The sequence below is a fragment of the Cervus canadensis genome, chromosome 26, assembly GCF_019320065.1.
Source record: "Cervus canadensis isolate Bull #8, Minnesota chromosome 26, ASM1932006v1, whole genome shotgun sequence".
Taxonomy (NCBI): Eukaryota; Metazoa; Chordata; class Mammalia; order Artiodactyla; family Cervidae; genus Cervus; species Cervus canadensis.
In genome coordinates this window covers 38,965,563-38,988,797 of record NC_057411.1, presented here as the reverse complement: position 1 = coordinate 38,988,797, position 23,235 = coordinate 38,965,563, and the positions used below count along the sequence as shown (strand labels likewise).

Genomic DNA, 23,235 nt, shown 5'->3' with positions numbered 1-23,235 from the left:
CTTCAATCCTTCCTGGCATCAGGGTCTTTTCAAATGAGTCAGCTCTTCGCATCAGGTGGCCAAAGTATTGAAGCTTCAGCTTCAACATCAGTCCTTCCAATAAATATTCAGCACTGATTTCCTTATATTTTACCACAATTTTTTAAAAAATTGAGTAATATACAAAAAACCTATTGAGTTGTACACTTTAAATGGGTGAATGGCATGGTATATGAATTATATCTTAATAAACTTTTTTTTTTTTTTTAATTAAAGATGTGAATCTTGGCTCCTGGGTCTCTGACTGGCCAGGGTCCAAGGTGGGAGGCTGAGACCATTGACAGAGGCCAAACCAAGGTGCTCACCTGGCCTATGACCTGGACCCTGGTGGACAGAGACTCTTTCCCTCAATTTTGTTGATGCTCAGAGGAAAGGGTGACACCCCCTCCCACACACACACACATACACTTACACTGAGGTTGGAGGTCTGGGGGAGCCTCTAACATGGCCCAATATCCTCTCCCCACTCCCAGAGGAAAAGGGCTTGGAGGGGCAAGGTCACCGCCTGGGACACACATGGATGATTTTAAAGATGACGCTAGCCCACCTCTCATTCAGAATAAGAATGGAAGACAGCCCAAGTCTCAGCATGTCCTTCTTCTCCCTGGGCTCCCGGCTCCCCATCTGTTGAATGTAGACAATGGCAGGGGCAGCCCTGGACAATGCCTGGACGTGGCTCACCCAGCCTGGCTCACTGGCACTATGGCTCACATGCCAAATGGCATGAACTCAGACAATGGTCCCCCATCACCCACGGGGTGGATGCCATGTAGGCTGTGTCTGGGACAGGCCACCAGGCTCTAACGGTTTCCAATAAAACTGCTTCCTCAAAGCCAGGCATAGAAGACGATCTGGGAGGTCAGTGTGTCCTTAGAGTCAAGCTGAGCAGGAAAACCAGCCAGCTCACCTGTTCCCTTCTGCAGTCACCATCCCCCCCATCACTACAGAGGCTGCCAAGAAAGAAAGCACAGCTTCACCTAAGGCCACCATTCCAGATGTGGGCATCGCACACAGCACACCAACAGTGGGGGAGGGCTGGGGGGAGTGACTGACAGGCTGCACCCCGACCTGACCCCCATTTGTATTAATAACTTCAGCTTGATGTACAGAGGGAGGCAGGTCTACAGGAACCGAGTCTACCTCCAAAAAAAGAGCTTTTATTCACCTCTTGTCTTCCATATTTTCTCCAGCTTTATTGAGATATAAGGCTTCACTTGTGGCTCAGCTGGTAAAGAATCCACCTGCAATGGGGGAGACCTGGGTTTGATCGCTGGGTTGGGAAGATCCCCTAGAGAAGGGAAAGGCTCCCCACTCCAGTATTCTGGCCTGGAGAATTCCATGGACTGTATAGTCCATGGGGTCACAAAGAGTCAGGCATGACTGAGCAACTTCCCCATGCATACACTGAGATATGACTGACATATAACACTGACTAAGTTTAAGGTATACAAGGTGTTGACTTGATACACTTATATGTTATAAAATGATGACCACCATGGCCTTAGCTAGCATCTCCATCCCATCAAGTTATTAATCTTTTGTGGTGAGAACTATTTCAGATCTACTTTCTCAGCAACTTTCTAATATATAATACAGTATTACGAACTATAATCATTATACTATAGATAATGTGCTGGGCTATGTGCTAAGTCGCTTCAGGCTTGTGTGATTCTCTGCGACCCTATGGACTGTATCCCATCAGGCTCCTCTTCCCTGGGATTCTCCAGCAAGAATACTGGAGTGGGTTGCCACACCCTCCTCCAGGGGATCTTCCCAACCCAGGGATCGAACCCGTATCTCTTCCTGCATTGGCAGGTGGGTTCTTTAGTGCCACCTGGGAAGATTATACATTATCTTATATCATGTATAGATTCTATATTAGATCTCCAGAATTTATCAGAACACACCTGGACCTTTTGACCAACATCTCCCCATTTCCTCCAGTCCCAGCCCTGGCAACCACCATTCTAGCCTCTGTTCCTCTGAGCTTGGCGTTTTTAGATTCCACATTGAAGTGAGATGGTATGGTATGACTTCACTTAGCATAATGACCTCACGGTTCATCCACATTGCCACAAACTCTTTATTTAAACAGGCAACAGTATGGAATGCTTTTTGTATTTGAACAGAGAAAGGGTGTGGGGGACAAGGCCCCTGCTTCCTCTGACTGGTCAGGAAGACAGAAGGCGGAGCAGCACCTCCAAGGTCAGACACTCTGGCCAACTCTTGGCTCAGCCGGCCAGCTGCAGCAGACCACGCTTCTCAAACGGGGCCCCAGTCCTGTCTCCCATCCCATCTGTTCTCCACAGTGTGACATAGCTGTTCCTGAATCCGAAGGTAGAACTTCACTCCCCTTCAACCTGGGCCAGCTTTTGACTTGACTGAAGTCACACAACTGCGAAGTGAGACCCTGAGCCGGTCAGCAAACCAGGTCTCCCACCTGGTTCCCAGGGCACTTGACTTGGGAGAGCCAGCCCCTCCCTGCCCCCTCCCCCACGAGTCCTGGTGCCCTGAGACCACCATGCTGGGGGGGACAGTTCTACAGTCCCCAGGGAACCGGCCCCACCACACACAGAACACGTGAGCGAAACCATCTGGGGCCCTCCAGACCAGCCTACCCCCCAGTTTAGAAGGGAGACACAGCATTGCCATGTACAACAGATTAGCCCAAATCCCTGACCCACAGAATTCTGGGGACATAATAAAATGGCTGTTGTCTCAAGGCACTACAATTCAGAGTGGTTTGTTACGTAGTAATAGTGACCATGGGGTGGCACCAGTGGTGAAGAATCCACCTGCCAATGCAAGAGACATAAGAGACGTGGGTTCGATCCCTGGGTTGGGAAGATCCTCTGGAGGAGGAAATGGCAATCCACTCCAGTATTCTTGCCTGGAGAATCCTATGGACAGAGGAGTCTGGCAGACTATGGTCCACATGGTCACAATGGGTTGGACATGACCGAAGCAACTTAGCACGCATGCATGCACACAACAGTGACCATAATACTATTGTGTGACTTTAGGTGTACGAGCTGACCTCTCTGGGGCTCCGTTTCCTGTTATACAAAAGGGGGTCATGGTGGTTCAGACGGTAAAGCATTCACCTGCAATCCAGGAGACTTGGGTTTGATTCCTAGGTTGGGCAGATCCCCTGGAGAAATGAACGGCAACCCACTCCAGTATTCTTGCCTGGACAATCCCACGGACAGGACACAATTAAGCTACTAACACTTTTCTCACTTTTTTTTTCATTCCCACCACCTAGAGCAGGTGTAAAGTTCCATTGAGATGATGAACGTATGTCTCATGTATGTCAAGAAATGGACGCTTCCCTCATCATCACCAACACCATTATTATTTTACCACGAAGACAATATAGTTGCACACATGGAGAAATATTCACAGCATGATTCCTCTCCTACACAGGCAGAGTCCATTACCCAACAGACACACATCAAGAGACAATGAACACAGCCATAAGTCACGATGTGCTGGAGCTGAATTGATCTTTTTTTTTAAAAAAAAAGCAAGAGAGCAGAGACTGATGGGTTTGCTGTAATCTGCAGATTACTCCAGAGCTGCATTATATATGTGGACTTTTTCTTTTAAAGATCACCCACATGCAAAATTTTGCTAAATCTGATTTTTAGTTCAGCAGGCATGATATTCAAATCTTTATTCAAGCCCTTTAAAGACACTCCTACATTTTCACCCAGAAACTGTATTCCCAGATAGTCAGAGACAGGAATAACCTGACATACAGAAAAAGATGTAAATTTCAAGGATGCTCATCACACCTTTAAACACCCAAAGTTGGGATATAAGTGTGCAAGAGTGGGAGGTCTCTCAACCCTCGACCCACTGTCATCCACACCTACCATTTTTAGGAATGTGTTTGTGTTGACCCAAGACTACGAGAGGAGGCTCAACCCTTCTTTCTTCACTACGCTTGCCGCTCCAACCTGGCATGGACAAACTCTCTTTCCCACGACTTTCACTTCCACCCCCTTCCACTGCTGACTCTGGGCACCTCCCTGGGGTCTTCTCGCCTCTCTTCGAAATGCTCACATCCCCATCTGGGCTTCGCTCCCCCACGTCACTCTCCAAACTCCCAGAGACCTCTGGTCACTCTCGGTTCTCTTTTCCTTCTCTGCCTGGAGAGGTGGCCATGCCCCCTGTCTCACCAGCAGCCTGTTTGGTGTGTTCATCCGCCACAGCCATCCAGGAGCACCAAGACCCAAAAGTCACTAGTCCAGCAACCCCAGAGTTTCACTGCATCTCACCTCTGAGCTTCTCCCCATAACATCCTTGCTGCCTGGGACGTCTTCTCCCCAACTCCCTACTTCCCCGCTGGACCAGCTGCTTGTCTGCTCTGGCCTGGGAGCCGCTCTCCTCCCAGACGACGACTGGGACCCCACTACACCCTAGCTCCCATCACTTCATGTTATGATCACCTGTTTATGTCTCCTTGGTTCCAGAGGTTCTCAAGGGAGGGGCTGTACCCTATTCCTCCTCTTTCCTGCATCCTTCTTCCCCACCCACACACTCATTGCAGATGATCAACCCCAGTCTGATAGATGAATCCATAGGTAGTTATTGAATAAATAACTATATGATAAACTATTCAGTTCAGTTCAGTCACTCAGTCATGTTTGACTGTTTGTGACCCCATGGACTGCAGCACACCAGGCTTCCCTGTCCATCACCAACCCCTGGAGTTTGCTCAAACTCATGTCCATTGCAGCAGTGATGCCGTCCAACCGTCTTATACTCTGTCATCCCCTTCTCCTCCTGCCTTCAATCTTTCCCAGCATCAGGGTCTTTTCCAATGAGTCAGTTCTTCGCATCAGGTGGCCAAAGTATCAGAGCTTCAGCTTCAATATCAGTCCTTCCAATGAATATTCAGGACTGATTTCCTTTAGGATTGACTGGTTTGATGGACTGTTAGGCAGCCATTAAAAATTTGTTCAGGATTCCCTGGTGGCTCAGCGGCAAAGAATCCACCTGCAATGCAGGAGATGCAGGTTGCATCACTTGGTTGGGAAGATCCCCTGGAGGAAGGCATGGCAACCGACTCCAGTATTCTTACCTGGAGAATCCCATGGACAGAGAAGTCTGGCAGGTTATATATAGTCCACAGGGTTGCAAAAAGTCAAACACAGCTAAAGCCACTGAGCATGCACATACACAAAAATTGTTCATTTGGAGTATATAATAATATATGGGAATGATCCAGCATGTTAAATATTTTAAAAGAAACAAAACTATATTTATACTACAATCTACAGGGCGCAGTAAGAAAGAAACACAACAATATTGGAACAACATTTGCAGGCCTATGGAATCAAAGACACTATTTTTTTTCCCCCTCTTTATTCTACTTTCTGCATTTTCAAACATTTCTGCAATGAGATAAAATAAACAGAAGAAGAAAATTAAAATCTTGCAAGGGGCATCTTAACATACATGCACCTTAGCTCCCAGAGTATGACAACATGGGGCACATTACGATGATGGATTGTATTTTCACAGCTTCAATAAAGAGCGTTACCTCTCCCTGGGGAAAATATTCAGGGTTGTTTTTTTTCATCACCTTTCACACTGAAAGCTGGTGTAGGAACCACTATTGCTCAGCCCTTGACTCATTCAGCCAGTTCACTCCATGATGGATTGTTCCTGAAGCAGATAGACCGGCTAGAAGGTCTACACATTGAACACTGTGGACAGGAGGTGTATGCCCCTCTCCTAGTGATCCATCAGCTGTCTAACCATTTCTACAGTGAGCAATTTGAGTTATTTAATATTCTCCAGTTGCCATGTGCAACAAAGAGGATGCTGACTCCAGTCCTCGACCCATGGTTCACCATCACCATGCCCTTGACTTGTGGAAGGGCCACACAGGATAGACATTGCCCATCTGACATGAGTTTAGGGAGACCCCACTTTGCACAACCGTGGGGAACCCTCAAATGACCATGCAAGCCAAAATCACTCGAAGTGATCTTAATAATCAAAGTGAAAATTAGAAAAGTTCCATAATCTTTGAAAAACTTTTTAAAAATCTTAAAAATTCTCTTATTGATGGTTATAAATGTATAGGGAAGTAGAAGAGTGAAATTAGTATTTTATTTTATACCCAGTCATGTAAAACACTAGATACACTGAGAATTCGTGTTTTATTTATTTATTTTTTTGGTAAAAATTGTATCTAGTTTCAACAGTGCTGGCTCCCTCTGCTTGTTGGATAACTTATGATGCTGGGCAAGCATCTTTCTATGCCTTGGAGAACTGCCTTTCTAAGTTTAGATCAGCTTCCAAGATTCTATTCTCCGCACCTTCAACGCTGTGAAATATCTTTAAGAGTTCCTTTAACATGAAGTATGTTGCCAGTGTCACCTCCCCTGAGACATCTTCATTTTTTTTTTTCTTGGTCACAAGCACTTGCCTCATTTTTGTCAATTAGTTCAGCTTGACTTAGTTCCCCTGGCTATACAGAATTTCAAATGGTTGCAACTTCAGCATTCCCAGAGTAGGAGATTTCCTCTATAACTCCATTTTACATTCAATCCAAATTCTTCTTCAAGCATTATTGCTTTTCTTTTCTCTCTCTCTTTTCTGAACAGCATCTTTGTGGGCCAAATTCCCTCTTTTGACTACCCGTTTTTGGAAAATGTCATGTGGGTTTATCACCAGGCAACAAGGAGGCACCATCACTATATGTTTTGCTGTCTGTGTGTGAATTCACAGGTCCACAGGGACCAACCAGCGACAGACATGGAAAGAGACGACTTGGTCACAGATCACAATGTTCGTATGTTATTTACTTAGTGATCCTTGGGCTGGAGAGCAACTGGCAACGTTTGTTCTTGATGCAGTTACTCAGAGTTACCATTCAGTGGTAGCTGAAATCTGGGTTGTGTGGCTGGGGGACTGGCATTATTGAACCAAATAGAGGTACTGAAATCTGTATACACTGGAATGGTAGAAAGTTAAGATTGCCTATACCCAGAATGTGCGGCCAGGGGGAAATGTGGCATTTGGGGAAAAAAAATTGAACTGTTCTGGGATTGGATTTGAAGATACGCCATTTGTTCACTCAGTCATTCTAATGCACAAACGCCCAACGCCTAGGGCGTACAGGGGGGTACCAGGTGTTGAGCTGTGTACAGAGGAAGCACGCATGTCTGAGATACATATCTGCTGATGCTGCATGAGACAGGACTCCAGGTCTTATGTTTCAGGAAGGCCAGGTTCCCATCCTGTCTTATGATCTGAGCTCAGTCACCCCTCCTGGCTGGGACTGGGAACTAAGGTTCTTTAGTTATAAGGAACAGAAATTGACACAGGTTAACGTAAGCAAGAAGGAAGTTATTGGAAGGTCCTGAGGGAGTCACAGAATCTAGGAGACACAATAGCTGGACAAGGGGCCTCAGAAGGAGCTGGACAGGACTGGGAATTCAATTTCGGGGATCTATGACCATTTCAGCTACCTATCACTGTGTCAAACTGTCTCAAAACTCAATGTCTTCACCGAATGAAATGAGCACTAATTCCTTTCAATCTAAATTCTGGTCCATGTCTTCAAACAGAAACCATTTATTTTGCTCATGGGTCTGTAATCTGAGTAGCTCTTGGTGCCTATGGCATTACCATAGGTGATCAGGTGAACAACCTGCCCAGGATCTCTCAGCTGATGAGTGGTGAGGAGGGATCCTGGAATCAGAAGGGGCACGCCTGGGGATTCCCACCACCCAGGCGACCATCCAGTCCTGTCAGAATACTGGGGTCCAAACAAGGATTATGGACAATAGGGTTTAAACTGTAATTCTTTACAAAATAGTAACGACTGTCTTCAGCAAGTCAGGGTGGAGGACTGATCTCCATCAGAAAAGACTCAGGAGATAGAATAAGCAAAAGTAGATGCAGGACTTTAGAACCTGGGTCAAACCAACCAACTATAAAAAAGACATCTTTGAGATAACTGGAGACATTGCTAAGATGAACCAGAATTAATCAATGTTTGTTTATGTTGCATTGAAGTAGAGTTGATTCACTAACATGGACTAGAATTTAGATGGAAAGCAATTAGTACCCATTTCATTTGGTGAGATAGTGATACTTGATTATATATATATATATTTAAAAAATGCCCTCACCTTTCAGAGGTGCCTGCTGATGTAGGGTAAAATAACAGGAGTCCTGAATTCACTTAAAAATTCTTTTTTTTTTTTTTTTGGCTGCACCACACAGCATGCAGAACTTCTCAGACCAGGGATTGAACCCATACTCCCTGGATGCACGGAGTCTTCACCATTGGACCGCCACAGAAATCCAGTACTTAAGAATTCTTATGCCAAGGGACTTCCCTGAGAGTCCAGTGGCTAAGAATCCATGCTCCCAAGGCAGGGGTTCAATCCCTCGTCAGGGAGTTAGATCCCCCATGCTGCAACTGAGTTTGCATGCCACAACTAAAAAGATTCTGCATGCCGCAACTAAGACACAATGCAGCCAAATGAATCAGTAAATATATATATTTTTAAAATTCTTAAGCCAAAAGAATGGGAAGGTAAATGAAGAAAGTACAGCAAAATCTCGAGAGCAGCTGAAAGGCGAGGGGATGGGTGAAGAATAATCGATATACAATTTTCTCTACTTTGGTACATATTTGAAAGGTTTTGTTAAGACTTTATTGAAACTGTGAAAAGAAAATCAGAAGCTGATAATGACAGTACAAGTAGCTCCCTTTTACCGAGACATAAGCACAATATGCACATGATTGCACCTAATACAAAAAGCCCGGGGGGGGCAGGCACTTCTCTCCCTGCTTCAGGGGTGGGGAAACTGGATCAGAGGCTGCAGAACCTGCCAAAGGTGCCCAGCTGTGCCAGGAGCGGAGCCCAGGCCTGGCAGCCCCTGGAGTCAGGGCTGCAACCTCAGCAGGGCATGGGGGCGGGAGGATGCAGGAGGCCAGGCTGGTCCAGAGGAGGCCCAACGGCTGCAGTTGGAGATCCCATCTCTGCTTGGGGCAGCCGGAGCCTCTGAGCAGCCTTTGTTCTGCCTCAATGTGCCATTCAGCCCAGGGTTCTTGAGGACAATGGGTCTGACTGTGCAAAGGGGCAATGCCCATCCTGGGCAGCACAGGAGTCCCAGGTGGGCCCTGGTCCCCAGGCAGGCTGGCAACTACAACTGAGGTTCAGGCAGAGAAGTCCAGATTCTGTCAGGGGACAAGCACATGTCACTTTGCACAAGCTGTTCCTTCTGCTTGGAATGCACTAGAAGGTATCTCAATACACCACCACTCCTGACCCAGGAAAGGCTGCTCCCTTCAGTGCCAAAGCACCTGTCCCTCACAGAGCTGTGATCACCACCCACCACTCACCCTGCAGTGGAGGGGACCTCTTCTCTCACTGACCCATCTGGATTAATTTCATCCCCACACGGCTGGGACAGATGCAGTCCTAGCTGCGTGTCCAGCATGAGCACTGTGCCAGGCAGTCCTGGGTTCAAGTCAAGAGACCCTTTGAAGCTGGATGCAGAACCAGAACTGAATGGGCCACCTGTCAATGCTCTGTTGGTCTGACCAAGCAATGTGGAGATCAGGAGAGTGGGTTCTACAGGCAGATGGCCAGCATTCAAACCCCAGCTTGGCTCTTTACAAACCAAGTGACGCTAGGCAAGTGCCCAAGTCTCACCTTTCTCCTTTGTAAAATGCAGACAACACACACACATACACACATACATTGGGGTTTGTGGGGATCCAATAAGATGAAGCATTTAGCATCACATTTGACATACAGTATGTGCCCAACAAATGGTCAATCATAATAATGGCTCAAAATCCTTCAAGCTAGGTTTCAGCAGTATGTGAACCAAGAACTTCCAGATGTGCAAGCTGGGTTTTGAAGAGGCAGAGGAATCAGAGATCAAATTGCCAACATTCACTGGATCATGGAGAAAGCAAGGGAGTTCTAGAAAAACATCTGCTTCATTGACTATGCTAAAGCCTTTGCCTGTGTGGATCACAACAAACTGTGGAAAATTCTTAAAGAGACTGGAGTACCAGACCATTTCACCTGTCTCCTGAGAAACCTGTATGCAGGTCAAGAAGCAATAGTTAGAACCAGATGTGGAACAACAGACTGGTTCAAAATTTGGAAAGGAATATGATATTGTCACCCTACTTATTTAACTTTTATGCAGAGTACATAATGCAAAATGCCTGGCTGGATGAATCACAAGCTGAAATTGAGATTGCGAGGAGAAATATCAACAACTTCAGATATGCAGATGGTACCACTCTAAAGGCAGAAAGTGAGGAGGAACTAAAGAGCCTCTTCATGACAGTGAAAGAGGAGAGTGAAAAAGCTGGCTTAAAACTCAGCATTCAAAACACTAAGATCATGGCATCTGGTCCCATCACTTCATGGCAAATAGAAGGGAAAAAGTGGAAGCAGTGATAGATTTTATTTTCTTGGGCTCCAAAATCATGGTGGATGATCACTGCAGCCAGGAAATTAAAAGATGCTTTCTCCTTGGAAGGAAAGCTATGACAAATCTAGACAATGTAATAAAAGGCAGAGACATCACTTTGCTGACAAAAGTCTGTGTAGTCAAAGCTATGGGTTTTCCAGCAGTCATGTATGGATGTGAGAGTCAGACCATAAAGAAGGCTGAGCACTGAAGAACTGATGCTTTCAAATTGTGGTACTGGAGAAGACTCTTGAGAGTCCCTTCGGCCGCAAGGAGATCAAACCAGTCAATCCTAAAGGAAATCAACCCTGAATATTCATTGAAGAACTGTTGCTGAGGCTGAAGCACCGATATTTTGGCCACCTGATGCGAAGAACCGACTCACTGAAAAAGACCCTGATGCTGGGAAAGACTGAAGGCAGGAGGAGAAGAGGGAGCGGAGGATGAGATGGTGAGGCACATCACTGACTCAATGTACATGAATTTGAGCAAGCTCTGGGAGACAGTGGAGGATAGTCTGGTGTGCTGCAGTCCGCAGGGTCACAAAGAGTTTGACTTGGCGACTGAATAACAATAATGGCTATTATGTTTGTTTCATTATTGTCTAATGATGAAGACCAGGTGAGTAATTCTGCATGAGGGCTAACTGGTGAGGAGACCTGTGCTAAGTAACAGGACTCCCTAGGGCACCATGGGGCTAGTGGAAAGCAAACTATTCTGCAAGCCAACAGGGAGAACTAGGGGTGCAGAGTATAGAGTCTCATGGGAATACGACGTCACCAAACAGAGCTCAAGAGGACCAGGGGCCGGTGTGTGTGAGCACCTGAGTGATGCTTACCAATACTGTTCTGACCACTTGGCAGTGTTCAAGGCTGGCTGATCCACCCTTCTTCCTGCCAGCCCTCTCTCTCCCTTCTCTTCTAGGATTCTCTTGGGTCTGTGACTCCAAAGCCTTCTTGTTTTATCGTCTAGCTGGGTGACCAACAAGAATTCTCATTCTCTGTACCTTAGATGTTGGTGCTCTGGCCTCAGTTCTCTTTCTTTGTTCCTCTCGCCCCCACCTCACTCTCTCTGCCCAGAGACATGGGTATCTTCTGTGCCTAGCGTATAGTGGGAGCTCCAGAAATATTTTGTTGAATGAACGAATGGGTGAATAACCTTGTTCTTCAATGTTGTACATCTGGCATCTCACCTCCCCCTGGCGTGTAAGGGGATCAGTAAATGCCTCTTGTTGAACACAAGGGGAAAAGTGTTCACCCTCATTGGCATTCAGACATGCATTAAAACAAATATTTTTTTCATCCGTGATATCTGCAAAGGTCAAACAAATTAGAATACCCAGTGCTGATCAGCATGAGATAAAATAGAGAAACTTTCTGGAGAATAATTGGGCAGTGAGTGTCAAGAACATTAAGCACGTTCATAATTTTTACATAAAGTTGCACAGGCAGGACTCTCTCTGAGCAAAATTATTTCAGATTTAGGGGGAAGAATGGGAATAGGGTGTCTTCTTACATACATAGCATTTCTTCCCTCAGTGTCAGTTAGAAAATAGGCAGCCTAATTACCCAGCAGTCGGAGGTGATGAGTTGAACTATGACATCTCTCAGGGGAAGAGTGTGCAGCCAATAAAATGATGCTATTTGGAGGCAGGGCTGAGGGAACCAGTTACACACCCCTCCTCCCTGCTAGGACTTGAAGACACAGAAGGAAGATGGACCAAAGGGAAAAAACATGTCTTTCTTAACGGTAAACTCATGGGGGGAATGAGCTAGGGACCCTGGCTCCACTGCCCGCCTCCTGGGCCTGTGAGAGAGACGGATCTAAAGGCTGTCTGTGAAACGAGGGAAACATAAGCTTCTTCTTGTTGGAGCAAAGACCTTTACTACTATAGCTCCGCCCAGCAGAGAAAAATGGTCCAGTGAGTGACGGGTTCTCACCAGTTCCACCAATCACAAAAGCCAAGGGAGGCGGGATCAAGGATTCCACCCTCCTCACTACAGCAAAATAGGACTATCTATAGCATTTGCAGAGGAGCCTGGTGGGCTACAGTCCATGGGGTTGCAAAGAGTCACACATGACTTAGTGACTCAACAACAACAACACATAGGGTAACGAATAATCAGTCCTTTGAGATCTTCCCCACCCAGGTGGCGCAGGGGTAAAGAATCCACCTGCCAAAGCAGAAGACACAGGTTCAATCCCAGTCTCAGGAAGATCCTCTGGAGTAGGAAATGGCAACCCACTCCAGTATTCTTGCCTGGAAAATTCCATGGACAGAGGAGCCTGGCGAGTGGACTACAGTCCATGGGCTTGCAGAGTCAGACATGACTGAGCATCTGAGCATATTGCATTTGTGAGGTCTGGTGCAAAATGAAAATACAGAGGATAAAAAGCAGGGAGAAGTATCACTAAAGGTACAAAAATATAAAGCTTTTCATTTCTACCCATGACTGGTCTTAGTTATTTGCTATTTAATGACAGTTGGGGAAAAAAAAGTATAAATTATTAACATGGATTTTATCGCCCAGTCTATTGTGTAATTACAGCTTTAAATGCAAATAGAATAGTATTGAACTAGAATGCAGAATCACTGATTACACAATTTGTATCTGGGAGCTCCTACAGGTATATGTAGCTTGTTCGTATAAAAGCAGTAAGAACACTACACGTTTTTATTTCACTTTTTGAGGCTTGAGTGTTTTAGACACGTATCACCACTCTCAGTGATGAATGAGGGTTGATGGGAACAGGAACTGCGGTCCATCTCTCCCTTTCTTTTGATGCCATCATTTTCAGAAGTAATGACTAGCTAGACCAGGGATGGTTCACGAGTAACAAAGGTTATGTTAGGATTCCTTGGTCCGTGTGCTTCTTAGAATGCCACTGCCTCCTTCCAGCATTCAAAACAAGTTTTCTGGTTCAAAAAGAAAGCATGGCCTCTCCAGGTTGTCAGTGCCTCCTCACAGAATTCTGGTGGCCCCAGGATGCTCAGAAGCTCAGTGATATTCCAAGTGACCCCAGGTAAGTGTGATATGGAAGCCGCTCAAGGAACAGTGGGGTTGCTTGTTGCACGTGTCACTTCTGTTCACCATCATGCTCCACTATCCTATCAAAGGTCACTCACAAAACATGGGCGTAAGGACACAATTATTAAAGATTTCAAGGTGGGGATGGTGGAGAATTAAACCAAGGACAGGGTTTTTGGTCCTTCTGAGCATGTGAGCATGGGGCCTACCTGGACTGCATGCCCAGAAAACCAGCCCTTCAGCAAAGGGACTGGAAAATTCTTATAACATCATGCTTAATGAGAAAAGTATCCTTCAAAATGGTTTATATGGAAAGATTAAGCTTTTATTAAAAACAGACGTGGGCATTTGCAAAAGATGGGAAGGAGCTATGGCAAGTGGTTAACAGTGTTTATCTAGAGGCCATTCTTTTCGCTTTATCTGCATTGTTACTCTATCATCCTTCCCATTAAGCCCCAGCCTTTCACACAGCCATGCTTTGGGTCTCAAGACCTAAAACACCTCTCAGTGAAACATCCCTTAGCTATGCTGACTCTAAAGATAAAGACCAAAAGCTGCAGCAGGTAAAAACAACCAGGAGATGTTGTGGAAGCATTGTATTAGCATTTGATTTCCATTTTGCAGAAAGAAAATGAGAAAACCCTTACTTTGTGACTGCACCAACCTTTAAATGAGGGCTGGCCTCCATGACAGTTTGAGGAAACTGACACCAACAATAGCACCTGCCCAGAGTGGACTGTTGGGAGTCCATGTAGCCTGTGGAATCCCAGGGCAGGAAGCAGTGCAGGGAAACTGCAGCTCAGAGAGGTGATGTGACTTTACAGGGGACAACCACCAGTGTCCCATTTCAGCCTCCCACCCTGCCCCCATGCCAGAAGTGGAAACATCAGCTTGTGAAACCCCAAGAAAGCTTATGAAAGGGACAGTTCTAAATGGAAGCAAAAGGAACCAAGATTTCAAGAATCAAAGGCCGGCTCTCCCGCTTTCCCTCTGGGCTGGCTCAGGTCACTGTCAGACATAACCTCCCCTCTCAGCTCAATTTCCCTAAGGCTGGAGATGAAGTTGGGTCAGCCAGTCTGACAGTTCTATGGGCTGTAGGTGTGTTAGTCATTCAGTCATGTCCGGCTCTTTGCAACCCCATGTACTACAGAGCCTGTCAGGCTCCTCTGTCCATGGAATTCTCCAGGCAAGAATACTGGAGTGGATTGCCATTCCCTTCTCCAGGGGATCTTCCCAACCCAGGGATCAAACTCCATCTCCTGCATGGCAGGCAGAGCCTTTACCATCTGAGCCACCAGGGAATATGCAGCTAAGAGCTAGTCTGACTCCAACTTCTAAAGAACAGACATTATTATTTATGGACAATATCTATTAAGTCCTGACTGTGCCCCAGGCCCTGGGCTGGGTATGATCACATGCACCAAGCCATTTAATGCCATGAGTCCACTGAATGTATTCCATTCACAAAGCATGGTGGGGAGTCCACAGAGATGATCCAACAACATCAAACACTTGCACATCCCTCATTTCAAGTGATCTGTGGAAGAACCTGGAACAGAAACTAAGGCTCCTGCCCAAGATTACAGACCCAGAGCAGACCTCACCAGGAATGCAGGTCTCTAGACCCCACCAGGAACCTAGGTAGCAGATCTTGGGATTCCCTCATGTGGCTAGAAGCACCAGGAGGGGAAATCAAAACTCTGCAACTTTAACTTGAGTGCGTGAAAGAGGCCAAAGAGGATTTCCAAAACGGAACACACACACACAAAACCCAGCCACCTCCTGGTTTTAAGCATCTTGTGTTTCGGTCATGAGTGACAGGGCAGCCTTTCTGTTTTTCTGACCATCAGTAAAAGTTGTATGGGTAGGGGTGCTGCTGGCTGTAAATAACAGAGACGTGGCTTCAAGTCTGAAGCAATGAGTAAATATAGCAGCTTACGGAACTGGAAGCCCAGAGGTAGGGTGGACATTAGGCCTGGTTAATCCAGGAGTCACCAACATCTCACTCACTGTCTACTCTGGCAGCAACTGTATTGTTGGCTTAAGACCGGCTTCCACCATGGTCTCAAGGCAGCTGCCGGGGGGGCTTCCATGTCCCATCACAAGAAAGGGACCAGCTTCCTGCAGCTCTCTCTACTCTCCACTCAACCTCCAGAAAGGACTCCCATGTTCATTTTCGAACCAGTCACTGCAAGGGGGAATGGAAGTACCCTGGTTCATCCCTGCCTGCCCAGACCCAGATGCAGAGAAGGATGTGCTTGGTAAATGCTACTGCATGAAAGAGGATGAACGTATTTCTTAGATCCAGTCTAGCCTAGAAATGTCTATTTAACTCACCCTATAGCTGAGTCCGGGTTTCCCTGGGGGCTCAGAGATAAAGAATCCAACTGCCAACACAGGAGACTTGGGTTCAGTCCCTGAGTCAGGAAGATCCCCTGGAGAAGGAAATGGCAACCCACTCCAGTACTCTTTCCTGGGAAATCCCATGGACACAGGAGCCTGGCAGGCTATCGTCTACGGGGCTGCAAAAAGAGTTGGACACGACTTCAAGATTAAACAAACAAATGAAAACCTGAGTTCTAGGACTGCAGCAAGAGAACACAGCCAGGAAGAGTCCTTCTTGGAGTCGTATCTGGCTCTTGAGAAAATTCTAAACAGAGAGTCCTTGGCATTCTCTGATCCCTGGGACCCCTTTCTCTAGGGCTCAGGTCCTTCCACTGTCCTGAGAACCTTAACTGTACTGCTCTCCCCCAACACACATCCATTCTGCAAAGTCTTCTGTGCTCCACGGTGACACACGTCCATGCCTAGTGATCACAAGGTGTGAATGACTAACAAAACCTAAGGCATTTGGGATTTTACAAGAGGAAACTGGGGAACTGGGCTCCCACTGGTGAAGATGACATTTAACTCGAGACCTAAAGGATGAGAAGGAAGAGCAGGAGGTGGGTGTTCCACGTAGTGGACACAGCCAGTGCAAATACCTTGAGAGAAAGAAAAAAAAAAAAAACACCCTCCTTAAGGAACAGGAAGTAGATCACAGTCACTGGGGTGTTGTGAGTGTTTGTGGCCAAATGACCAGCTGGAACAGGGATTTGTACACCTGGCACTTTTACAAACTCCCAGCATCCATTATTTGCTTGTGAAGCTCCTCCAGGAACAAGACTTTAAAATTCTAACAGTACCATGTATAAAATGCTTCCAATAGGCCAAAAGCACCGTGCCAGATGTGGTCTATATTAGCATAACCACTGATATTCCCAACAATCCTTTAAGACAAGTCATTATTACTTCTCTGTTTAGAGGGGGAAAGTGAAGCTCAGAAAGGTTTAGTAACTTGTGCCTGTTGCATAGCACATGAAGATTCAGAAGTAGGACTTGACTGCAAGTCTGTCTGACATCTGAGGCTTCCCCGGTGACTCAAGTGGTAAAAGAATCCGCTTGCAATGCAAGAGCCACAGGAGACATGGGTTCAATCCCTGGGTTGGGAAGATTTCCTGAAGGAGGGCATGGCAACCCATTCCAGTATTCTTGCCTGGAGAATCCTCATGGATAGAAGAGCCTGGCAGGCAACAGTCCATGGGGTCACAAAGAGTCAACACAACGGACTCGACTGAGCATGCACGTGTGCTGTCTGACACCCAAATCTGTGACCTGCTCTGTGCTCTGAGCACAAAATGTGGGCAAGACGCAATCGTAGGAAGGTCTGTTTCCATGCAGGGTGGCCAGAAATCTCATATAATTCTAATAATTATTGTTCTTGCTTTCTTGACTAGACCCTGCTCTCCGAGGGCAGGAACTCTGAATCCTGTTCCTCGCTGCATCCCTAGGACTGGAGCCCTATGCCCTGCACACAGTGGGATTCAGCCTGGGATGTGGACAAAGGCTAAGCCTCAGTTTCTTTGTCTATAAAATGGGCATGTGGGGTATGCGGAGCTCCTGTGAGGCCTCAACACCTAATGGGTTCTCCACACACGTAGGCTGCCAGTTCACAATTTGTAGTTCTGGGGCTAGTCCTTCATCCACCATCTCACCTGTGCTGTGCGGTGCTTAGTCGCTTAGTCGTGTCCAACTCTTTGCAACCCCACGGACTCTAACCTGCCAGGCTCCTCTGTCCATGGGGATTCTCTAGGCAAGAACACTGGAGTGGGTTGCCATGCCCTCCTCCAGGGGATCTTCCCAACCCAGGGATTGAACTCAGGTCTCTCACATTGCAGGTGGATTCTTTACCGTCTGAGCTACCAGGGAAGCCCACCATCTCACCTAAGCCCCACATAAACCCTAAAACGTGTAGGCAGGGTGGTATTATTTACTCCCATTTCACAGATGGGGAAAGAGATCTGTCCACATAACGGGGCTCCCTTCTAGAATACAGGCTGCCGGGGGGCAGGACCTGTGTCCAATCCCCAGGGTTAAAACACTAGTAGGTGGTCAGTAAATATGTGTTGCATGAATGAAGAATTAACAATCATCACCCCCTACTCTGATAACTACGCACGTCTCCCTTGTTCCTCCCTTCTAAGAGCTGGTGAATTCGTGAGAAAAACGGGGAGAGACAGGATAAAGAAGAAATTCGGGTTTGCCAATGTCCACTATGAGTCAGGCAGTACTTTTTACTCTAAGTCACAGAGTCCAGCGCCTTGTTCCAGCATCCTGCGTGCAGAGATGAGAAAGCAGAGGCTTCCTCCAGAAAGCCAGATCAGGATGACCTGCCAAGATCTCCTCTCCTGGCTCCAGCCAGACCACTGGGGCACCTGCCAGCAACTCAGCAGCCTTTCACCTCTGCCTCTCAGCAGGCTGCCAGCAGAAAGAACACCCAGGAAACACACTGATCCTTCCTCGGCCTCTCCAAGGCCGGCGACAAAGACCCCTTTCAGATGCCCCGGACCCCCACTTCCTCTAACTTGAGGCAGAGCCCTCAGCTAGCCCCAGCAGCCCTGCCCCCTCTCCCTACACACCTATCAGCAAAGCGTGACTCAGCGCTTCTCCTCCGGGGAGCGGGGAGCGCCACTCTCCAGCCTATATACTCCGCCCAGGTCACACACCCAGCCTCAGCATCCCTGGGTCGGGAAGCCTGGAAGCCCACCGGCGCTGGTCAGGCGCTCTCAAGGCCTCCGCAGGGCTCCCGCGAGGGGCTCCTCGGCCTCGTTTCCGGCGGAGCCTGGCATCGGCGCTGGCTGGACAGCGCCCGGAGTCGAGTCACCACCGCTCGGAGCCCACACGGGTTCCTGACCCGGGCTCCCACGCGCCCCAGCCCCGCGGCACGCAAAGCCCTGGGCCCCTCCCACGGAAGCACCCACCAGGGGACCTCTTGCTAAAACCCACCAACACCTCTGCAGCCAGTCCGGCAGCCCCTAGGGAAGACGCAGTCAAGCCCCTTAGCCCAGGAAGGTCTCCGGGCACAAGGCGTCCCCACCAATGCGTGCCGACACCCCGCGCGGCCGGCCCTTCCCCATCCGCAATGGAGGCTCCAATCCGCGGGCGCCTGGCTAAGGCCTGGGAGCTTCTCACCGTTCCCTGGGCAGGGCGGAGCCGGGGGACCCTTGAAGTTACTACTGGCTTATAAGAAGGGGTCGCTGACCCTCTAGATCCCACCAGCCTCGGAGTGGGGAGTAAGGCCCATTTAGGGGATTTCCAATGCAGGGCCCGTTTGGGGTAGCAGGTCCCACTTTGGGGTTCAGACAGTGTAGGGTCAGCTGTTCCTGTCTCGTTTTATTCACCAGGAAGAAAAGATCCACCCCAAACCAGCCGCCTTCTCTCACCGGCTAAGGGACCTTGCTTCTGGGCACAGGGAGGGGCCGAAAACCTCGAGCCTCTGGGGCAATCTGGCCACTGATTTTTTTCTTTCCTCCTCTTGGGTCGCTCTTAGTCTGCGGGTAGTGGGCAGCCTAGAAAATTCTGCCGGGCTCTGGACTGGGATGAAAGGGCAAACCCAGGATTTTAAGCCACTAAAAGCGCCCAGGATGTCTTCACCAGAGTAGCCGCAGAGGTGGCCTTTACAAAAAATGAGGGCCGGGGCCGACTCTGGGCGCCACCGGGCCTGGAGGCGGAAAGCTGCCCGCCGGAGGGCGGCGCGGAGGAGGGCGCTGCCCTGTCCGGCTACCGAGCAGCAGGGGACCGGCGCCCTCCGGCTCCCTCCCTCCCGGACCGGGGCGGGGGTGGGGTAGGGTGGGGTGGGGGGGACACGACACACAGCGCGCGGTCCAAACCTTCGGAGGGCATTCGGTGCGACGGCATCCCCACGCCGCGGCCGGCCGGAAGGGGCCTCAGACAACACGTACGTTACCTTCTGTCACATAGCTGTGGTCCCGCAGGAAGCTGTGGTTAATTTTCCGCGTGTCCGCGTCCTCGCCCATTGAAGGCCGTGCCCGGTGCCCTGGGCATGCCCCGCCGCCGCACACCGATGCAATCCGCAGAGGTCGCGCCGGGCGCGCGGGCCATGCCGCCGCAGCCTAGCAGGGGCGCGGGCCGCCGGGGCCCCGGAGGGCGGGCATCGCTCGACCAGGGGGCGGCCGGGGAACGGGCGAGGGCGGCCGAGGCGGGCGCCGCGGTCAGGCTTGCGCGCGGCAGGCGGGCGGCGGCCGCGGGTGGGGACGGGCCGGGTCCCGGGCGCGCATCCCGGCCGGCGGTGCGCGCTGCGTCCGTGCGCCCCGGCGGCGGCGGCGGCTGGGTGCCCGTGCGCCTGGCTGTGGCGGCGGCGGCGGCGGCAGCGGCGGCGGGAGGGGACGCGCGCGGCGCTGCGCCGACCGAGCCGGGGCCGAGCCGGGCTGCGCGGACTGGGGCCGCCGCCGCCGCCGCCGCCGCCGCTGTCGCAGGCCCCTCCCTCGCACCGCCCGCTCTCCGCCCCCGCGGCCCGCGCCTCCCGCCGCGTGCCCGCCGCCCAGCACCCTGCAGGTGGAGCCGCGCCCCCCGGCAGAAGCTGCCCCTCTGCGCTCTCAGTCTCACGGATGGACACCTTTGGTCCCTGGGTTTGCCAGCGAGCGAGGGAGGAAGGAGGTGACCAGCTGGCGGGAGGCACTGGGCAGCTGAGCATTTGGGGGCCACTTTGCGTGCCCGGTGGCTCAGACGGTAAAGCGTCTGCCTGCAATGCGGGAGCCCCGGGTTCAATCCCTGGGTCGGGAAGATCCCCTGGAGAAGGAACTGGCAAGCCACTCCAGTACTCTTGCCTGGAAAATCGCATGGACGGAGGAGCCTGGCGGGCTCCATGGGGTTGCAAAGAGTCGGACACGACCGAGCGACTTCACTTTTTTTGCGTGCCCAGGTACTCCTGGTGGGTGGGGAGCTTAGAAGAGAAGGGGAGCTTCAGAGGTGTTGGGGGTGGGTAAATGGATACACTTCTGCCCAACGGCAAGGACCAGCAGGCCTTCTTAGGTGTTCAGCAACACCTCTTTGGAAAGGGAGAGATGGAAAGGTGCAGACTGCCCCCTGACAGGTACCAGAGCTGAAGGGGCCCTTGGCTTGAAATAGGGGGCCAAAACCCAGGTGGGGGTGCAGCTGGTCTCTCGAACCCCTGCAATTCTGTGATGCTCTTCTCCTCTCAACTGTTGGGGAGGGGGGGAAGGGGGACTCCAGGCATTCCCCAAACTGCAGTGGAGGCAGAAGAGTCCAGAAGGGACTAAGCCAGGAGGCTGGGGTGATGGGAAAGGCTGGAGAAGGTGGAAGCCCCCTAAGGTTTCTGGCTGGGGAGTGAGAGGGAGTTTCTGAAGCTAGAGCTGGGCTTTTATTCCTTAGAAACACCCAGAATAAATCTATAAGGAGGTGAAAGTTCCTCCCCACCCCCACCAGCACCCTGCAGGGCATAATTGAAAGGGCAGGACCCAGGAACAGCTTGAGGCTCTGCCAACATCTCCTGGACAGGTCCCCCACCTGTCCCCTACCTCAGCTTCCTCAAGCACGCCCACCTCTTAGCACAGGTATGTAGATTCAGTGCAAGGGCCAGGTAAATGCAGGGACCCTCTGGATGTGAAAAGTGAAAGTGAAGTCATTCAGTTGTATCTGACTCTTTCTTGACCCTATGGACTGTAGCCTACCAGGCTCCTCTGTCCATGGGATTTTCCAGGCAAGAATTCTGGAGTGGGTTGCCATTTCCTCCTCCAGGGGATCTTCCTGACCCAGGGATTGAACCCTGGTCTCCCACATTGCAGGCAGACACTTTACCATCTGAGCCACCAGGGAAGTGAAACAGGCTAACTTTCACACCCTCTCTCATCCACCAGCCTGGGCTGCTCTGGTCCCCTGCACCTAACACCGGAGTCCCACTCTCTGTCCATTCCCCTCTCCCTTCTCTAACTCAGTACGGAAAGTGGCCGTGACCTCAGACACTGGAAGACGGACAGACTGGGTTCAAGCCCTAACAGTGAGGGAGCCCTGGGCAAGCACAACCCCACCTGTTTAATGGATATGATCACTGGGCTAGTGTGGCCAGTCCATGCTTAGTAGGGGCCTGGCCTCATGGGTGCTCTGGAATGTTAGTTGTTATCATAGGCTGAACCTCACCTCTCTGAACTTGGGAAGACCCCTCACCCCATCCATGAGACCTGAAACATCCACCCCATCTTCTAGGATACCCTGGATCACTGTGAATAGGGGCTTGACCTGGCCCAACACAGTGATCCACCCCTTTCATCAGCCTCTGAGCCAGGCTGGGGACCTGGGAGTTTATGGTCTTGAAACTTGCTGGGCCCTAAGGCTCAGTTTCAGGCACTTGCTCCCCCGTGAAGTCTCCTCTGACTCCCTCGGGGTTCCTGAGAACTGTCTCCTCCATTCTGAAGCACTCCCACACCAGCGCCAAGGCTCCTCTCTCAACATTCTGCTCACTCCCACCCCAACCCCGCTCAACCTGACGCCATCCATTGCTTCCTCTCTTAAATCTGGAGGCATCTCTGTTTCTTGGCACAAAGCTGAGTTCACCATCCTACTGCCTGTCTGTCCTCCTGACTCCATCCCCTCTCTCTCTCTCTATGGCCTCCTCCTTATTCTTTCATTTGTGATGAATGTTTGTTGAGCACCTACTATGTGAGGGCACATTTCCGGCACAGTGGTAATGAGAACAGAACAGACCAAACTCTCTGCTCTTATGGGGTTGACCTATTAGTACAGCAAGATCAGCAAGACAATATGACTATATAACATGGAGGTCATGATAAGTGAGAAGTGAAAGTGGGGTGCAGAGATGGAGATGGATGGGGGTCTATTTTATAAAGAGAGAGTGGAGAGGACCCTTCTGAGATGTAATTGTGTAACTGCCATCACCTACATCAGGAAAAGAGGCCACAGCTGTCCTCACAAGGTCTTTCTCATAACCCACTATCTGCCCAAAAGATAACCTTCACCTCGACTTCTAACACTGTAATTTTGCTGGTGGGGGGTGGGGGTCTTTCTGTAAATACAATCATAGAATATGAATGTTTTTCTATCTGATTTCTTCTTCTCAACATTGTTTCTGAGCTTCACTTAATTTTTTATATATGGTTTATATATGTGGTTTGTTCATTTTTCACTGTTGTATAGTATTCCATTATACAGATACACTGTATAATGTACCCTCCTGGTGATGGACACTTAATTTGTTTTCTGTTGGATGTTAAGTTCTTTTAGTCTTCTGACTTAGGGCCTTGGAAAAGTAAATGTCAAGATAAAGCCTCTGTAAGCCAGAGTCCATGCATGATTACAAAGAACATGGACCCCATTAGATGTA

General features: G+C 49.4%; 1 protein-coding gene across 2 annotated transcripts in view; it reads right to left on the bottom strand.

Annotated features, from left to right (window-relative positions):
• The window catches only part of PPP2R2C (protein phosphatase 2 regulatory subunit Bgamma), a 161,667-nt gene extending 141,544 nt beyond the window's left edge, over positions 1–20,123 (bottom strand). Inside the window, exon 1 of one of the 2 annotated variants that reach the window (XM_043448360.1) lies at positions 19,825–20,123. In XM_043448360.1, coding sequence (XP_043304295.1) covers positions 19,825–19,894 — 70 coding nt within the window. In that variant the 5' untranslated portion in view covers positions 19,895–20,123. Of the gene's footprint in view, positions 1–19,747 lie in introns of both variants that reach the window. The other variant, XM_043448361.1, reaches the window with a different exon arrangement.
• Positions 20,124–23,235: the final 3,112 nt, after the last annotated feature.